Source organism: Lissotriton helveticus, chromosome 7 (assembly GCF_964261635.1).
Source record: "Lissotriton helveticus chromosome 7, aLisHel1.1, whole genome shotgun sequence".
Lineage (NCBI taxonomy): Eukaryota > Metazoa > Chordata > Amphibia > Caudata > Salamandridae > Lissotriton > Lissotriton helveticus.
The window spans coordinates 1,048,904,644-1,048,922,756 of NC_136068.1; the positions used below are offsets into that span (position 1 = coordinate 1,048,904,644).

Consider the following 18,113-nt stretch of genomic DNA (forward strand, 5'->3'; position numbering starts at 1 on the left):
AAAGACAACACCATCAACTGACCCATCATCAGGATTCTGAGTGAGCAGGTCTGGGAGAGGGTCACTCTCTTCCTCCTGTCCCTCATCTGTGGCCATGAGCAAGCTCATGTCCTTCCTGTCAACATATGCTTTGAGCCTGTTAACATGGAGCACTCTGAGAGGGCTCCTGGGAGTTCCAAGGTCCACCAAGTAGGTAACCTCTCCCTTTCGCTCAATGATGGTGTGGGGCCCAGACCATTTGTCTTTCAGAGCTGCTGGGGCCACTGGCTCCAGCACCCACACCTTCTGTCCTGGCTGGTACACAGTCAGTACAGCCTTTTGGTCATGCCAAGCTTTTTGAAGTTCCTGGCTGGCCTCAAGGTTTTTAGATGCCTTTTCCATGTACTCAGCCATCCTGGAGCGGAGACCAAGTACATAGTCCACTATGTTGGTTGCAGGCTTTTTGAGAGGTCTCTCCCATCCTTCCTTCACCAAACACAGGGGTCCCCTTACAGGATGCCCATACAGAAGCTCAAAAGGGCTGTAGCCAACCCCCTTCTGTGGGACCTCTCTGTAAGCAAACAAGAGGCAGGGGATCAGAACATCCCATCTTCTCCTAAGAGGTTCAGGTAGTCCATGAATCATCCCTTTCAGGGTCCTGTTGAATCTCTCAACAAGCCCATTGCATTGTGGATGATAGGGTGTGGTGAACTTGTAGTTCACACCACACTCTTTCCACATGGCAGTCAGATATCCTGACATGAAGTTTGTACCTCTGTCAGAAACGACCTCCTTAGGGAAACCCACTCTGGAGAACACTCCAACTAGGGCTCTTGCCACTACAGGGGCTGTAGTGGTCCTAAGGGGAATAGCCTCAGGATACCTGGTGGCATGGTCCACCACCACCAGTATAAACTTGTGTCCTGATGCTGTCTGGGGTTCCATTGGACCAACAATGTCGATCCCCACTCTTTCAAAGGGAACCCCCACCACAGGTAGTGGTATGAGGGGGGCCTTTGTTGTGCCACCTGACTTACCACTGGCTTGGCAAGTGGCACATGAGCGACAAAACTCCTTGGTATTCTCATTCATATGTGGCCAGTGAAAGTGTGAGACAAGCCTGTCCCAAGTCTTTGTCTGACCTAAATGACCTGCAAGGGGAATCTCATGGGCCAAGGTGAGAAGGAAACCTCTCAGAGACAAGGGGATGACCAGCCTCCTGGTTGCACCAGGCTTGGGGTCTCTTGACTCAGAGTACAGGAGTCCATCTTCCCAGTATACCCTGTGGGCACCTGTGGCATTCCCTGCAGCCTCAGCAGCAGCCTGCTGTCTGAGGGGTTCAAGGGAAGGGCAGCTCAACTGTTCCTTCCCCAGGTCTGCTCTGGAGGGTCCCCCTGAGCCCAGAAACTCAACTTGATCAAGTTCAAGCTCTTTAGGCTCAGTTTCCCTCAGCTCTTCTAGATCAGCCTCCTCAGAGACTTGATCCTCAACCTGGGGCAAGGGGGAAGGCAAAGCCTTACCCTTACTGCTCTTCTTCTTGGAAGGTGTCTGGTCCATAGTTTCAGGATCCAGCACCTGTTCAGTGGGGCATTTTCTGGCCTGTGACCTAGTCACAGCAAGCACATGTGCTGGCAAGCCTAACATCTCCATGTGAGTCCTCTGCTCCACTTCTGACCATTGTGATGACTCCAAATCATTGCCCAACAAACAATCAACTGGGAGGTCTGAACTGACTACAACTTTCTTTTGTCCCTTCACTCCACCCCAGGAGAAAGCTACAATTGCCACACTATGACTAGTAGTGACATTGCTGGCATTGGTCACCAGGAAATCAGTACCTGGCATGATCTGTCCAGGGTCCACAAAGTTAGGTGTCACCATGGTGACACTGGCACAAGTGTCCCTATAGGCCTGAGCCATTTTGCCATTAATCAAAGGTGTCTGCCTGTATTTGCCCAAAGTATTGGGACTTATTTCAGGGGACATATCCATATCCCCTGTACAGACAAGGACAGCCTGAGTGAGTGTGCCAACTAAGTTGTCAGACCCCTCAGTACCCAAGGTTAACCCAACTAATGCCTTGGGAGTGACACTACCACTACTGACTGTACTAGGGGGTGCAGTTGCTTTAGGAGCTGTAGTGGCAGGAGTTTGTCCTCCTCTTTTGGTGCACTCACTAAACCAGTGAGATTTACTTTTGCAGTACTGGCACCACCTTTTTGACTGGCCTTCTTGAGTCTTCTTCTTCTGGGAAGCCTGACCCCCACCCTCTTTGGTTTGTTGGGGACCTGGTGAAGACTTCTGGTCATTTTGCTCATTCTTAACATTACCCTTCTGGTCTGCTTTCTTCTGACCACCCTGGTTCTGGTTCTGGTTCTGCTTGATCCTTGTCCTGACCCATTTGTCTGCCTTCTTTCCCAATTCTTGGGGAGAGGTCAGATCTGAATCAACAAGGTGCTGGTGCAGCAACTGGTTCTGACAATTGTTTAAAATTTGTTCTCTCATCATTAGATTATACAATCCTGTGTAATCTGTAACCTTGCTACCCAGCAACCAGCCCTCCAAAGCCTTAGTGGCACAATCCACAAAATCAGACCAGTCCTGAGACTGAGTTTTCTGGGTGTCTCTGAACAGCAACCTGTACTGCTCAGTGGTTAAACCAAACCCATCAACCAGTGTATTCTTCAGGACCTGGTAATTGTTAGCATCCTCCACCCTTGTAGTGAGGAGCTTATCTCTACCTTTACCATCAAAGGAGAGCCACAGTATAGCTGCCCACTGACTCTGGGGAATGTTCTGCACAGTGCAGGCCCTCTCCAGAGCAGCCATCCATTTCTGGATGTCATCCCCTTGCTTAAAGGGGGGCACTATTTTAGTCAGGTGTTTAGTATCTAAACCCTTCTCTCTATCTCTTGGGAGATTGCTGCCACCAGTGGGAGCTAGCCCACTCATCTGCTGCTCTCTTGCCAGGGCAAGCTTCTCTTTGGCCAGGGCAATTTCTTCCCTTTCAATCCTCAGTTCAGCTTGTCTCATCCTAGCCTCATGCTCCCTTCTCTGAGGGGAAGTAAATCTCCTCTGTGGAGGATTCCTTCTCCCCTGAGAAGAGGCATTAGAGTGCAGAGATCTATTGGAGTCCCTAGAAAGAGATCTATCTCTCCTAACTCCAAGGTTAGGCCCACTTCGGGTTAGTACTGGGGGGCCCCCAGATCCTAGCCCAAGTAAGTCTAAGTTGGTCCTAGTTAGCCTTCTGACTACCTCAAGACCCTTGTCTACCTCATCCCCAGAGAGTACCTCCTCATCCTCCTCCTCAACTGCTGAATCAGTGTTGGGGAGGTCTGGATCCCCAGAGGTTCCCTCTAAGGCTGGCATGTTCTCATGTAACTGAGAAAGCTTTCTGGCATCATATGTCTCTAAGAGACCTATCAGAAAGGGAAGGGTGGGGTTAGACCCCTGCTTCAGTTTCCTGGAGACACAGAGTTGCCTCATCTCCTGAAAATTGAGAGCTGCATATCTTGAAGTGACCTGTGGAGGGTCAACACTGACCAGGGGAGTCTCAGTAGAGTCCCCCTGAGTCGACATGCTTTTCTAGTGAGGTGTAAGTGGTGCACTTACCTACACTATATGTTTGCCTACTGATCCCTTGCTAGAGTTGTAGTTTAGGGTGTGCTAGGCCCTAGGAGCTACAACAGCTGGTTCAGTAGAACTCAGAGTATTCTAAGCTAAGTTATATGTACCTTTAGTACTTATGTGATCTTTCACAAGATATTCTTAGGGCATGTGTGGTAAAACAACAGCAAGCTCAAATCCCAACCGCTGCTCACCAATGTGAGAAGTTGGCCTGATGTGCAGTGTTCACTATTCTAGTGATCACTATATATCAGTCCAAACAACCCTTATTGATGATTGGTTGTAAGTCAACCTTATAGACCAGCTATCCTAGTAGCATGGATACGAGCAGTCTAAGGCTAAGACTCTAGAGGGCGTGTTAAGCCAGCTGTTTTACCATCACATTACCCCTTGAACACCCAGTGAAAGGACACCACACAAGTGTTATGAAAATAAACAATGTATTTATTAGAATCACAACAACCCTGTACTCTTTATGAGGACAGGGTGCTAGGCACACAACAAAACTCTTACGAAAATACTTTTAAGTTAGCACGTTACACAAATGCCCGAGGGGCACGAAAAACCATATACACTAAAAGTGGAATGCGAATTACTAGCAGGTAAGTAACAGTTCTAATAGGCTTTGGAATCGCTAGGACTGGACTAGGGAATCGTTAGATTACTACTAGGAGGCCCAGGGGACTCGGGTGCAGAGTGTGCACTCTCACGCGGGATGCGGGACAAAGTCTATGGAGGCTAGTAAAGGCAAAGTTAGTGTTCACGGGCGAACCCGACCTGGTAGGAAGAAAACGACAGTGGATCCTGACCCTAGGATAGTGAGGCTATGCTGGGACACCGAAGTGCCGAAGTTACCTAGCCCAGGGGCTGCAGCTGCATAGGTCTGAAAAGACGTCGGGGATCTCGTTGCCGGACCAGGAGCCTGGAAGGAAGAAGTTGCTGGCAGGCGACCAGTGAAGGAAAGTTCGATGGATCCAAGCCTGGATCAAGGAAGAAGAAAACCTGAAAGCAGAGGGGACCAAAATCTTGAATCACTAGCCAGTGATTAAGTGGGCACCAGGATGGCACCGGGCGAAGTCACCGCAGTCAGGTGAGTGGGCACTGCTGGGCTCTGCAGTCTCTCGGACCAGGAGGCGTTGTCGGCGACCAGGATGGAGGTGCGAGCTGTCCCACGAAGGATGAAGTCGTTGGCGTCGAAGTTACCCAGGATTGGGCAACAAGCCTTGGCTAATTCAAGCCCACGCGGTGGACTCAAAATGGCGTCTTGAGTGGACCAGGAGGGTCCAGGGTGCTCCTCTTCTGGAAGGGAGCAAGGGCTAGTCTGGAGCAACCAGACCAGCAGCAGAAATGTCGTCGGGCGTCGTCAGGAAGGCCACAAGCCAGCGGGCTAGTAGCCAAACAACGCGGTGAGCAGTAAAAAGCAGAAGGGCCCCACGCAGATCGTGGAGATGCTGGGGGGCTGCTCTTCGGTGCTGGAGCTGCTCAGGGTGGGGGCTTCTCGGACCCCAAAGCACTCACCAGGAAATTACTCGGTGGGCTTGCTGTGCAGAAGTCGTGCAGTCTTGGCGATGGCCGGTCCCTCGAGGTCTCGTCGCACCCACGGTTCTCAGCTGGGCTGTAGAGGTGGGTAGAGGTCAGAGGTGCCAGGGAAGCCGGGTCTCGTCGAGCTGGGCAGTCGGATTCCGGAGGAAGGACTTGCAGCAGACCGCAGTGTTCTTAGATGGTGCCTGCGGATGCAGGGTGACTACTCCTTAGTCACAAGGGAGAAATCTTAGGAAGAAGTCTTGAGTTCCTTTCGCAGAAAGTAGTTTCAGGATTCAAAGATGATCTGATTTGGAAGGGGGCCAGTCTCTACCTTTATCTGGGAAAAAGGGGCTGGCACGCGACTAGGTCCTGCCCTATGGGTGGGACCAGGAGGGGGGTGGTTACACCCACTTCCTTGGCGGGCTTTTCCCCAGCACAGGGTCTGGAGTGACCCTGGAACTGGTTCCAGCCAGCCTATGCACAGTGAGCACCGGGGTGCCACGTGCAGTCACCTTCCTCTAAAGCCCTGCCTACCTACAATACACAAAACCCTGTCTGGGACGGTGCTGGCACCGCCCCTGGCAGGAAACCCTTTGTCCTTATCTCCTGCTCTGGGAGGACTCCCAGCAGCAGGAGGGCAGACTTGTGTCTCGGTGGCAGCATCCATTTTGTGGATGCTAAGGCTCTGTCTGACTTTTAACCGGGTTATAGGTTACAGGCATGTCGTGTCCCTCTAGAAGGGTGGAATGCTAACCCCGTCGCCAGAACTGGCGAGGGGTTAGTATTCCAATTCGTATGACACCTTACTCGACATGTTTTGATAAAGCGATACCAGAGTTGGCACATAACCGCGGGGATTATAATGCACTTAAGAGTATATGGTATGCGATATCATGGAAACGGCTAAGGGATAGATCCCGAAAGCCGCAGACAGGCTCAGCTCATGCCAGAGCACCATCTCACACGATTCCACGCACTCTGCCTTCAGGATTGTTAAGGCCTGCCATAGGAGTGACTGATAGGAGATCTGTGTGTCCATTTTAGGGTTAGATATAGGCATACTATATCTAAAGCAAAGGGTGAGTACACCACCTTGCCCCAGCTGTCGTGCAGCCAGTTGTGTCAGTTTTAGTTAGTCAATCCAGGGGTGGCATAATACATGCTTCAGCCCCTGGGAGACTTCTGGGTGCAACTCAGCCCTGGGTACAGGAACTTGGAGAGGGCCCAGTGCCAATTCAGTACCTGAGTACAATTTGGATAGAGAGAACAGCTAGGCTGTGGGTCTGATTAGCAGGCCCACAGCCAGGGAAAGTCGTAAACCAGTGCAGCAAAAAGCAAAAATCTGGGTGATCATAGGATTGCAGACCCTACTCTCCTACACAAGCCTATTCCGGATGCAGAGTGGGGCCACGTTATAGCACGGACATGGAAGGGTAGTAGGAATGCTAGGTTCCAACAGGTAAATTTTTTCCTTTTGGACAGAGCTTATCTGACCCCGGGGAAGCTCCGCCGGCACTTTCAAGTGCAAGTCGCGGCATGCCCGAGGTGCTCGACACCGGAGGTTGAACTAGACCACATGATGTGGGGCTGCCCAAAGCTGGGTACGTATTGGCCCGAGGTGGGCGCCCTTCTGAACGCGGTCACGGATAGGGAAGTGGAATTTGACATGGCGGCATGCCTATTACTATGGTTTCCCCACACAGCGAAAACGAAAGTTACGAGCAAATTCATTGATTTGGGGCTTATGTTGGCCCAGAGGGAGATCACATGGCGCTGGAAAACCAAGGAAGGCCCTGTGGTGGGGAGATGGACGAATGAGTTGCTGAAGTGGTCAAGGTGTGAGAGTGTACTGAGGATGCGGCAGGCCACCAGATTGGGGAATGAGAGGGGCGTGGAGGCAGCTAGGGCTTGGGAGACGAATGTGCAGGCCTTGTGTGATTCTTTAACGGCAGATGTAGAGGAGAGACTTTCGGAAACTGAGTTCCATGAGACCAGAAGCACGAACACTTAACCATTATTGATGGCGCGCCACTCTGTCCAACACACACAATCACCACCCACATCAGCAGCAGTTAGGGGGAGGGGGGGGGAATAGAGGAGTTCGTAGCCTACCCTGTTAGGGCTGAAACGCAGGTAGCGACGAGTGGGAACGAGTGGGTCCCGCTGTGCCAGCGGGACCCTGCTTTGTAGATCCAGTGGGCCCATGTGTTGCTTGCACGGTAGGCACGGCCCCTCCAGGGGATCTCTAGGGGGAGGGGGAAGTTGTTGTTGAGGGGATACAAAATGCAGAAGCATAATTATGTTGTTGACCAGAAACCCCTCGGTAACATACTAGGAGACCTTGTTGGACATCGAACTTACGCCGCCCGGCCTCCGGAATGTGGGCTGATGGGCTGTGTACAACCCAAGGAAAGTGTGGTACCTTGTATGGAGGTGGTGCTGATGGTTGATTTCTCCCGATGTTTTGTCCGTAATTCTGCAATAAAAATATACTTTTAAAAAAGAAAAGCCCACTGAGGCATCACAAACGGAACAGGAGGGAATGTGTGAGTGATGCCCTTTAGAAATCTATTTACAATAGGGGACTTGAACAAAGAAGGTTGATCAGGCAGCCTTAGAAAGGCTGAAATGGGAAGAAAGGTAGCCCTTGATAGTGCCCAGAGCAGAGCCCTGCTGGGCAAGAGAAAGAAGGAAGAGAAGAACCTCAGAAAGAGGGGCAGCAAGAGGATCCACAGCCTTTGCTGTGCACCATGCCACAAATCTGTTCCACCTGCAGGCGTATACCGACTTTGTGGAGGGACGCCTGGCTGCCAGAATGACATTACAGACTTCAGGAGGCAAGTCATATGGCCTCAACTGTCGCCGCTCAATCTCCAAGCACGGAGGTGGAGACTGGACAGGTCGGGTGGAGGACCGTCCCCTGCTGCTGCGACAGAAGGTCCTCCTGAAAAGGCAGACGAACCGGGGGATCGCCTGACATACTGAGTAGCTCTGGATACCAGTACCTTCGAGCCCAGTCCGGAGCCACAAGGATGACTTGGGCCCGGTCGCGCTTGATCTTCTTCAGCACTCTGGGCAGAAGTGGTATAGGTGGAAAGGCGTACAGTAGACCGCAACTCCACTCGCGATGAAAAGTGTCTCCGAGCGAGTGCCGCCTTGGAAATTCCAACGCCCAGAACTGATGACATTGTGCGTTCTCTTTGGTGGCGAATAGATCTAACCAAGGCTCTCCCCATTGCTGAAAGAGGCCTTGCGCCACGTCTGAGTTCAGACACCATTCGTGATCCATCATGCACCGACGGCTGAGCTCGTCCGCCCTGACGTTCAGAGAACCTGCCAGGTGTTCAGCCACCAGGGTCACACCCTGGCGTTCCAGCCATTGCCAGAGGCGCAGAGCCTCCTGGCATAGGGTCCACGACCCCACCCCGCCCTGTTTGTTGCAGTACCACATGGCGGTGGTGTTGTCCGTGAACACCTGCACTACACTCCCCCGGACAGAGGGGAGGAATGCTTTCAGTGCTAGACGAATCGCCCGTAACTCCAACAGGTTGATGTGGAGCCGGGCCTCCGCCGGAGACCAGAGGCCTCTGATCTCCGCCTCTCCCATGTGGCCTCCCCAGCCCTGGAGGGACGCATCCGTCACAACTACGTGCTCCGGTTGGGGAAGGGAGGGGGATCTGCCGCTGACCCAATCGCGGTCCGTGAGCCACCACTGCAGCTGTCTCACAGTGCCCTCCGTGATCAGGACGTGGTCAAATAGGTTGCCCTGATGCTGGGCCCACTGAAACTTCAGGTCCCACTGCAGAGCCCGCATCCGCCACCTGGTGTGATGCACCAGCAGGATGCAGGAGGCCATCAGCCCCAGAAGCCGCAGCGTCAACCTGACCGAGACCCGGGATAACGGCTGAAAGATGGGATTCAGAGCCTGAATATCCCGGACCCGCTGTTCGGGTGGAGTCGAGAACCGCTCCGATGAAAAGGAGCTTCTGAGAGGGGCACAGGTGTGACTTCGGCACATTGATGGAGAAACCCAGCCGGTGCAGGAGGTCTGCCGTAGTCTGGAGGTGGCTGACGACTGTCTGGGGCGAGCCCGCCTTCAACAACCAGTCGTCGAGGTAGGGGAAGACTGAAACCCCTAACCTGCGCAGGTGAGCTGCGACCACCGCCATCACCTTTGTGAACACCAGTGGGGCGCTGGTAAGGCCGAAGGGGAGCACGGCATACTGAAAGTGCTCGTGGCCAACCGTGAACCGCAGGTAGCGCCGGTGGGCCGGCAGGACGGGGATGTGGAAATAAGCATCCTGCAAGTCCAACGCTACCATCCAGTCTCCTGGGTCCAGGGCAGCTAGGACCTGGGCCAGTGTCAGCATCTTGAACTTCTCCTTCCGAAGGAAGCCGTTGACGTTCCTTAGGTCCAAGATAGGGCGTAGGCCCCCTTTACCCTTCTTGGGTACCAGAAAGTAGCGGGAGTAGCAACCACACCCTACTTCTGGCCCAGGATCGCGCTCGATGGCCCCCTTGGCCAAGAGGGCCTTAACTTCCTCCTGCAGAAGTCGCAAATGATCCCCCGATACACGGTGGTTCTGCGGTGGCATGGCTGGAGGAGTCGCCTCGAAGAGGAGGGAGTAGCCCCTTCGGACGATCTGCAGCACCCACCTGTCCGAAGTGACGGTGCGCCAGTGGAGGTGGTGATGGCGAACCCTGCCCCCCACCTGCGTCACATGGGCCTAAAAAGCACGGACTAGGAGGATTTTGAGGCGGATGCTGCGGGGGAAGGTGTGGACTGACCTCGCCGTTGTCCCCGACCGTCGGGACGGCGATTCCCACGGCCGCCACCGCATTGGGTATTACCCTGCGGAGCGTGGCTGGCAGCACGTGTGGGTACACCCCTTCCGTGGCCACGAAAGGAATGAAAGGCAGCCGATTGCTGGCGCGGGGCCGAGAGGCCCAAGGACTTGGCCGTAGCCCTGGAGTCCTTAAAGCACTCGAGCGCATGGTCTGCCTTGTCGCCAAAGAGGCGACGGCCATCAAACGGCATGTCCATCAAGGTGTTCTGGACATCGGCCGAAAAGTCGGCGGACCTCAACCAGACGTGGCGTCTGACCGCCACCGTCGTTGCCATCGCTCTACCCAGTGAGTCGGTGGTATCCAGCCTACACCGTATAGAATATTTGGCTGCATCCCGGCCCTCCACAAGGGCTTGGCCGAGTTTGGCCCGTACCTCCAACGGACACTCTGGCAGCACTTCCGCGACCGTATCCCACAGAGAGTGGGTGTAGCGGCCCAAGAGGCATGCGGTGTTGGAAGACCGCAGTCCCAGACTAAGGGACGAGAAGATCTTTTTGCCGTACTGCTCGTACCTCTTGGATTCCCTGTCCGGCGGTGCCGACGGGAATGCGGTCTGGGAATTGGAGGCCTGGATGACCAGGCTCTCGGGGGTAGGGTGGGTGGACAGGAAACATGGGTCGCCCGGGGCGGGGCGGTGGCATCTGGCCATGTTCCTATCTACGGGCGAACCCGTAGCGGGCTTGGACCAAGTGCCCAGAAGAACGTCGGGCAAGGCCTCATTAAAGGGCAGCAGAGGCTCGGCCGAGCTTGACTGCGGTTTAAGGACCTCAGTGAGGAGATTAGTCCTCAGGGCCGCGACGGGGAGCTCAAGGCCCAAGGCCTTGGCAGCCCTCATCAACACCACACTGTAGGTTGCTCCCTCCTCCGAAGCCACGGTAGGAGGGGAGACAAAACCAGTGTCTGGAGAGGTGTCCAGGCCACTGGCTTCCCCAAGGTCTTCTGCCCAGTCCTCATGAGACTGACACTCTCTGGTCAGAGGGTCGTCAGACCCCTCCCAATCCTCTTCATCACCCATCTCCTGAAACTCAGTGTTCTCAACTAATGGGGCCTGCTCATAGAAGTGAAACTCCCCAAACGACGTCTGGAGCTGCGCCCATCGGGGCCGTCCCGACGTCTGAACAGGAATGAAGGGGGCATCGGGGACGGCGCCGCCCGAGGACGGTGCCGGAGGCGACACCTGATGGTCCGACGCCGGGGAGGTCGTAAGGTCCACCGGCGACGATCCAGATCCCGAGGAAGGTCTAGCGGGGTTCCGCTGTACCCTGCGGCGCCGGGCCCGAAGGCGCCGGCGGTGCCGGGGCCGCTGTACCCTGCGGCGCCGGGTCCGAAGGCACCGGCGGCGTCGGGATAACGGGAACCTGCGGCGCCGGGCCCGAAGGCGTCGCCGACCCGCTAGAGGCCCCAGACGGGTCCGCTGGGCCCGAAGGCGCCGCGGAGCCCGTCGGAGGAGAGAGTTTCCTCATGGCCATGAGGAAGTGCTTGATCTCCTCCGGCCCCGCGTTTAGCCCAGGGACCGGAGGGTGTGGAGCTGGACGCGGTGCCTGCGACTCCGACGGAGCCGCGTGGGTGGTGTCACCCCAACCCCCGGCCGCATCGCGCGAGCGTCGGGGGGAGTCCGAAGAGCGATGACGCCGCTTGGACTTCTTGTACTTCTTACCTGACGACGACTTCGACCCGGAGGAGTGCGGCCTACTCTCGGAGCTGTGGTGGCTCCGAGCCCGCGACCTGTCCCTCGACCTCCCGTGGGACCGAGACCTCTCGCGGCGCGGGACCGACTGCCGGAGTTCGCTCCCGCCTGGCTTTCGAAGAGAGGGCCCGGCAGTCGGAGCAGGCCTTGTCGTCGTGATCGACGCCTAGACAAGTTAAACACAGGTGGTGAGGATCCGTGACCGACATTAGGCGGTCGCAATCCTCGCAGTGCTTAAAGCCAGGCATCCCTACGGCACCAATCGGAGTCGAAAGACTTAGAGAAATGATCAAAACGATCAAAAAAGTTAGTCAAAAATTGACTAGGGTTACTGCTTTTTCCAGATCTGCGCTTGCTGGCGCGGAAAAAAGAAGAACTGACGTCAGCACGCGGAGGCAGCGTCTAAGTACTCCGACGACGTCATCACGGCGCCCAAGACGCCGACGACGGACGCGGAGCCGCAGACGACGCCTACCGACGCGCAAGGGTACTGCTACGCAAAAATGTCCGAATCCAGTCTGACCCCTGCGGATATTCTACGGTAAGGAATCTAATACTAACGTTTCTCTTTCAGATATATAAAGCACTTCGCCCGTGCAGAGAAATGTAATGTGAAGCGGGCGCCATGCAAATACATTTTTTAAAAATGAGCCTCGGCGTCGGCTAAACATCGGTGATTTTGGGCAAATCACTTAATCTCCCCATGCCTACCAAATAACTAACGTGTCCTTCTGTCCCAGCTATCTAAAACTATAAAAAGAAAAACACAATGCCTGACCTGCAATAGCCAGATGGGAGATGGGAGGAGGGGGCCATCTCGCACTGTACTATGTGATGGCCGACCAAAACTCTCTCTGAGTGAAATCACTGGTAAGAGAGCTAAACGTACAAAGAAGGGGCTTTTACAAAGTTGCTCCATTAAGAAGCTAGCTTTTCTGAATGCCACAGGTAGTGACCAATGGCAAACAGCGGGTTTGCCAAACCCCACTGAAGAGATATAACAGTTAGATCAAGCTCACCCTAAAAATGGAATGCAAACTGCAAAGGAGGATACAACTTGAACCAGAAGACCCTGAGGAGCTAGGAACACAAGGAACCATCAAAGGTAAGTACCCAGGAATCCCAAGGAGGCTGTGTGCAGAGTGGAAACACAGCTGCGTGTCAAATAGAAGTCAGCGGGGAAGTCGCGGTTTGGAAGCAAAAAAAACCCTTCCCAGAGGACGCTGAAGAATATCCTTGGAGCACGGAAGGTTGGCGAGCCACCCAATCCGTGGATGCCCCAGGAACCAGGTTACCTACACCAGGGAAGCAGGGTGCATAGGGACAAAGTGACTTCGGAACCTGCCATAGACAGCAATGGATGACTTCGAAGAAGATGCCTATGGAGAAGACTAAGGAGGTGTTCGGGGGAATCCAAGAGTGGGTTCTGGAAGTAAAGAACCTGCAAGCAGAGGGGACAGAGTCTATACCACTTGGAAGTGGCCATTAGGCATGGAAACACAATGCCCATTGATGTCTGGAGTTTCTGCGGAGTTGATGGTGACCTTGTTACTGCACCTGAGAGGACCAGGTGATGCTGAGGAAGACCAGGAGCCGTGCACAAGCTGTCCCACGTTGGATGTCGGTGACTAGGTGGTTGGTGTCTGGCGAGAGCACCAACAAGCCTTAGTGGCCGAAACTGGTGTGGAAGACGAAAAAGTAGCAACGTTGGGACCAGCAAGGTCCAAGGGACTCACCAACAGCAGGAGAGTCAGCGCAGACCCGAGCAATCAGGGGAGCCCAGTGAAGCAAGAGAAGACCCACAGCCCAAAGACACAGGAGTCACATTGGGACCTAAAGCAGCTCACCAATAAAGAAGGCTCACGGTGCAGAGGATGTGGTGAGGACACTGACCTTGGAGGGAAGGAAGGCTGCAGCTTCTTGTAGCCTAATGATTTCTGGATTGCATAGCCATTAAGCCTTGGCAACAGCAAGTCGATGCAGTGCACAGGGGATTGGTCCCCAAATGCAATGCAGTGCGCGCAACGAAATTCGTTTGATTTATTTAAATGTTTACTTACCTGCAAACATCCATTATCCATACATTACTAACCCCCACCCTGCCCCTCCCCCTGCCCCTCCCCACGTCACCTCCCTGGCAGGTACTCCCCTACCGACCGCGGCTGGTCATGCCCCTAAATTTTGTATTTAGAGACGCCCCTGAACCTTGCCTCCTCACACTGAAGTAGAAGAAAGAAGAAGGACTGAAGAGCCGTGCTGAAAGAGGACGGAGGGGATGACTACTGCTTTGGACCCAGCCCTACTGTCCTGTGCCGACATAAACCTGTACCCAGGTAGCACCCCAGCATGTCTAGCAGCCATCTGGAAGCCAGAGGACCTGCCCTGCCCTTCCTAAATAGACGGTCTCCCGTGAGCACCGGATTTCCTCACCCAGAGACTCCAACACAGACCCAAAATCTGGACGAATACGCAGTTCTGTACCACTCTGCACCCAATGTCCACGGCCCAAGTTCAAATGGTCCAACACCACGAGTAGGTCTCCCCAGCAATCCTAACCTGGGATATGGCGATCCCCAACCTACCTCGACTTTCTAACTGACGCCTGTAACCTTAACCCGAGAGGTCCAACAACCGCGAACGGAGCTGGTAAGAACACATGACGCCCAAAGGCATTCCTGCATGTGACGCCCCTCAGCCTTGGGTGGCCCAACCGACTGTGTCCAGGCATCCCTCCAACTTACCTCGCTTGCCGGTGGCTCACTGAGGAATCCTCCTTGACCAAACCTAAAGTACTTCTTTCAAACCGGAGATCTCCATTGAAACCAACATGGCTCCGGACGTCTTCTTTGCACCTTGCATCTGGCCCCATCCGTGACGCTGGTGGTGCAGCTCTTGTGCTGATTGTTGGCCCCTACAGTGCTGATCCTAACGCCAGGAGCTTTGCTCTCACAACTGAGTGGCCTGCTTGTAAGCAGCCCCTGACCGAAGGCCTCCTATCCCCATTGGCTAACATTGGACCCCTGCACCTAGCCGCCCTAGTGCCGCTTGGGGTTCAACTTGAGAGCCTTTGGGAACCTTGGTTTTAACCCCCCATCAACTATTCTTGCAGGTCATTTACTTACCTGCAAACCAATAACATTATTTTCTTCCATAGGAACCAAGGATGGGATTTTTTTCCGAAAATGTTCTGGTGAATTGACTTTTGTATGGAAACCAAAGTAATATTGCTTTGAACCTATAACTGTCTTACTTATCGGTATTTTGAAAGGTCCACGGTGTGATATCTAGGCATATCACCCCAAGTAGTCAAAGTAATCTAAAAGTAATCAAAAGTCATTTCAATGTATTCTGAACTGTTTTAAAGGCAAATACAAACCTGTAATGATTCCAATTCCAACTACAATTGCATTTTCTGGTAAAGTTTTGCATTTGGAAGCATATTCTACTTACCTGTGCCGAGTCCTGCTTGTTTCTCGAAATAAAACATAAGTATGCCTTTTTGATACTTACCTAATTGGTCTGGATTTAGTCTGAGTTTGTGCCACCTGTTCTTGATTGAGTGAATACAATAAATGCTTAACACACCCTCCTGATAAGCCTGACTGCCCAACCACACTACCACAAAAGAGAGTACGGTATTACCTACTTTAGCCTCTGCTATACCTCTGGGGATCCACTGGACTCTGTGCACACTATACCTCACTTTGGTATAGTATATACAGAACCAACTTCCTACAAGATGTATCCAAGCCACTGGCTTCACCTAGTACCTCATACCAGTCCAATGTTTCATTATAAAGCACAACTTCTAAGGTGTCCTGCGTCCCTCCCAATCTTCCTCCAATCCTAGTCCCTCAAAATAAGGCTGAGGATGCAAAGAGTCCTCGGTGGATGCCAAGCCGGCTCCGTGTCGTCAGGGATGAGAATGGGGCTTATCTAGCCAGTGGGTGCCGGCGTCGTCGGGAATCTTGGCGTCGGCCGCGATGCCAGGGAAGGTCGAGGAGGTAAGGCCAGCAATGATCGGGATCCAGGAACGGATCCATGAGGAGTCACGGGCGCCTGGGCCAGAGCCAATGGCATGAAACTCAATGAAACTCCTTCTGCTGAGCTTGTTGGATCCGAAGGCGCGCCAACAAGTTCAGGCCTCCCAAATATGGTGTACATGGCGTCATAAAACACCTTCAATTGGGCGGATGTCGTTCCTGGAAAGTGTGGGAGGGGGCTCGGAGTCAACTCAGGCACATGCTCCTCAGAACAAGGCTTTGAAGAAGACTCCTCTGTCATGTCAGGTGACTGGGGTGAAGACCAAGCATGCTTCAATTTGTATTTTTTGTGGTGCTTCCTACCCGACACCTTCGAGGACTTCAAATGGGAGGATGAAGACTTGGAATCTCCAGGGTAGTGCTCTGAACTTCCTCTCGACCTAGACCAGGACCAGGTGTGGAAAAAGGACCTATGAGGAGACCTCCGAAACACCTGATGCCGGGATGTAAGCAGCTTTATGGATAGCTCCCTCAAACCTTTGGGAGTCATGGCCCGGCAGTCGGATCATGATTTCGGGTCGTGGTCGCACACCAGGCACCAAAGACACACAAGATGGGGATCCGTGACCCACATGGCGTGGTTACAGGTGCTGCACAGTTTGAATCCTGACATGATTGATACCTACACACCAATTAAAAAATTTCGACCAAAAGTGAAAAAAAGTTTGTCAAAAAATGACAAGGGGTAGTTCTCTTCAACGGATCTGTGCTGGCAGGCGTGAAAAGAAAAGAATGGACGTTAGCGCGCCAAGTTGGTGCCCATATTGAAGACGTGGACGTCAGGATGACAGAGACAACGCCGTCAATGTCACGCGGAGTCAACCAACACCACCAACTGGTGCGCAGAGGTACTGCTCAAGAAAAATCTTCCGGATCCAGTCTGACGCCTGGGAAGTTCAAAAGTAAGGAATCTGCGGCTAGATATCTCTATCAGAAATACATTATCATTTATAACTCCTTACCTAGTGCGTCATATTATGTGTAATCCATATTTGATGTTTTATACAAAATCAGCTGGTTATTATTTTGATCTTTTAAGTTTTACTGTTTTTAAGACAGGTATGGTTACTACTCATATCTTTTACGACTTGTAACCCGATTATTGTACTTACACTTTGTTCAGTGTTATGTTTGTTTATTTTATTGTTCTTGAAAATTTAAATAAACATTTTGCATACATCTATGAGTTCAAGACCCTAAATTTAGAAATGACATAAATCTGCTCAAAACCCAACCTCCTATGATCCAGGAAACTCTTGTAAACATATTTAGTCAAGCCTTTGATAAAGTGCAGTCAGCATTTTTGTCGGGCAACCAAAGGCCCTCAAAGTAAGACCAATGAAGAATGTTCATCCATAAACATTAACATATTGCACACAAGAACACTGTTCTCCCAACAGGTACTGTTAGTTTTAAATGTAACTTAAAGCTTCAAATGCTGCGTGTACCTGACTTGTACAACAGGGTATTGTGTTGTGTCAAGAAATAAATAGGTGCAGCAAGAGAAGAACGCCTGACGGAAGAACCAATCTCACATACGGACTGCATTTGCCCCCCTCATGTTACTATCTATGACCTCTGCATGCCTCCAGGCTTTTTATATCTGTAGGGCATCATGATATTGACGGGCACCAGGCCTAGAAGCATAGTGACCTACAACACAAAATCGACTTGTGCTTATTTGATAATCATTATTTGTTTCAACCTATGACTCTCAAGAGACTGAACAGTGACGTGTCATCGCTTTACACAATTCTGTAAGTATATTGATCATAGTAGTCTCAGAATCATTTGCTTTTCACCTACCTTTCACCTACCCGTACCAATAACTCATTGTTGCTCAATGTCCAGATTCAGCTCAATGCGTGTATTTGAGCATTAAGATACTTTTGTTATTTCTCACAAGAGGATTTTGCTTCACAAAGTCTTTCCCAAAAACTCACCTTCAATCCCAAGTCCAACTCTTTCAGAGACCGCCTGATTTCTTTCGTTAACATATTCATTCTTTCACATTCTTGAACGGCCACCAGAACATATGGTGTCTTTTCTACTGCTCTAGCCATAATTTCTAACATGTTGAACTGTTCTGGAAGCTTCTCTATGATTTCATCCAGTACACTTTTAACCTAAAAAAGACAAAAACATTGTTTTGGGTGGCAGTTACACAGTCTTAAGAAAACAAACCACAGCACTGCACGATTTAACAGAGGAAAGCAGCTGAACGTCAGTAACAGCCCTGATTTACAAGTGGGCATCAAAGTTACAGCCTCTAAAAACAGAGCTGTCTCGTCTGCCAACCTCTCATATTCTATGCTTCATTTAGAGCTTGGGGGAAGTGACGCTTTTCTGATGATGCAGTTACGCTAGTTACACCCTCAGGAAAACCGACCCAAAGAAAGGTGTTA

At 52.2% G+C, this 18,113-nt stretch overlaps 1 protein-coding gene across 6 annotated transcripts in view; it reads right to left on the bottom strand.

Annotated features, from left to right (window-relative positions):
- Nucleotides 1-18,113, bottom strand: part of DNAH17 (dynein axonemal heavy chain 17) — a 12,633,448-nt gene that overhangs the window by 650,659 nt on the left and 11,964,676 nt on the right. For all 6 annotated transcript variants that reach the window (XM_078653923.1, XM_078653924.1, XM_078653922.1 and 3 more), the window contains one exon: nt 17,652-17,834. In XM_078653923.1, coding sequence (XP_078510049.1) covers nt 17,652-17,834 — 183 coding nt within the window. The remainder of the gene's footprint in view (nt 1-17,651; nt 17,835-18,113) is intronic.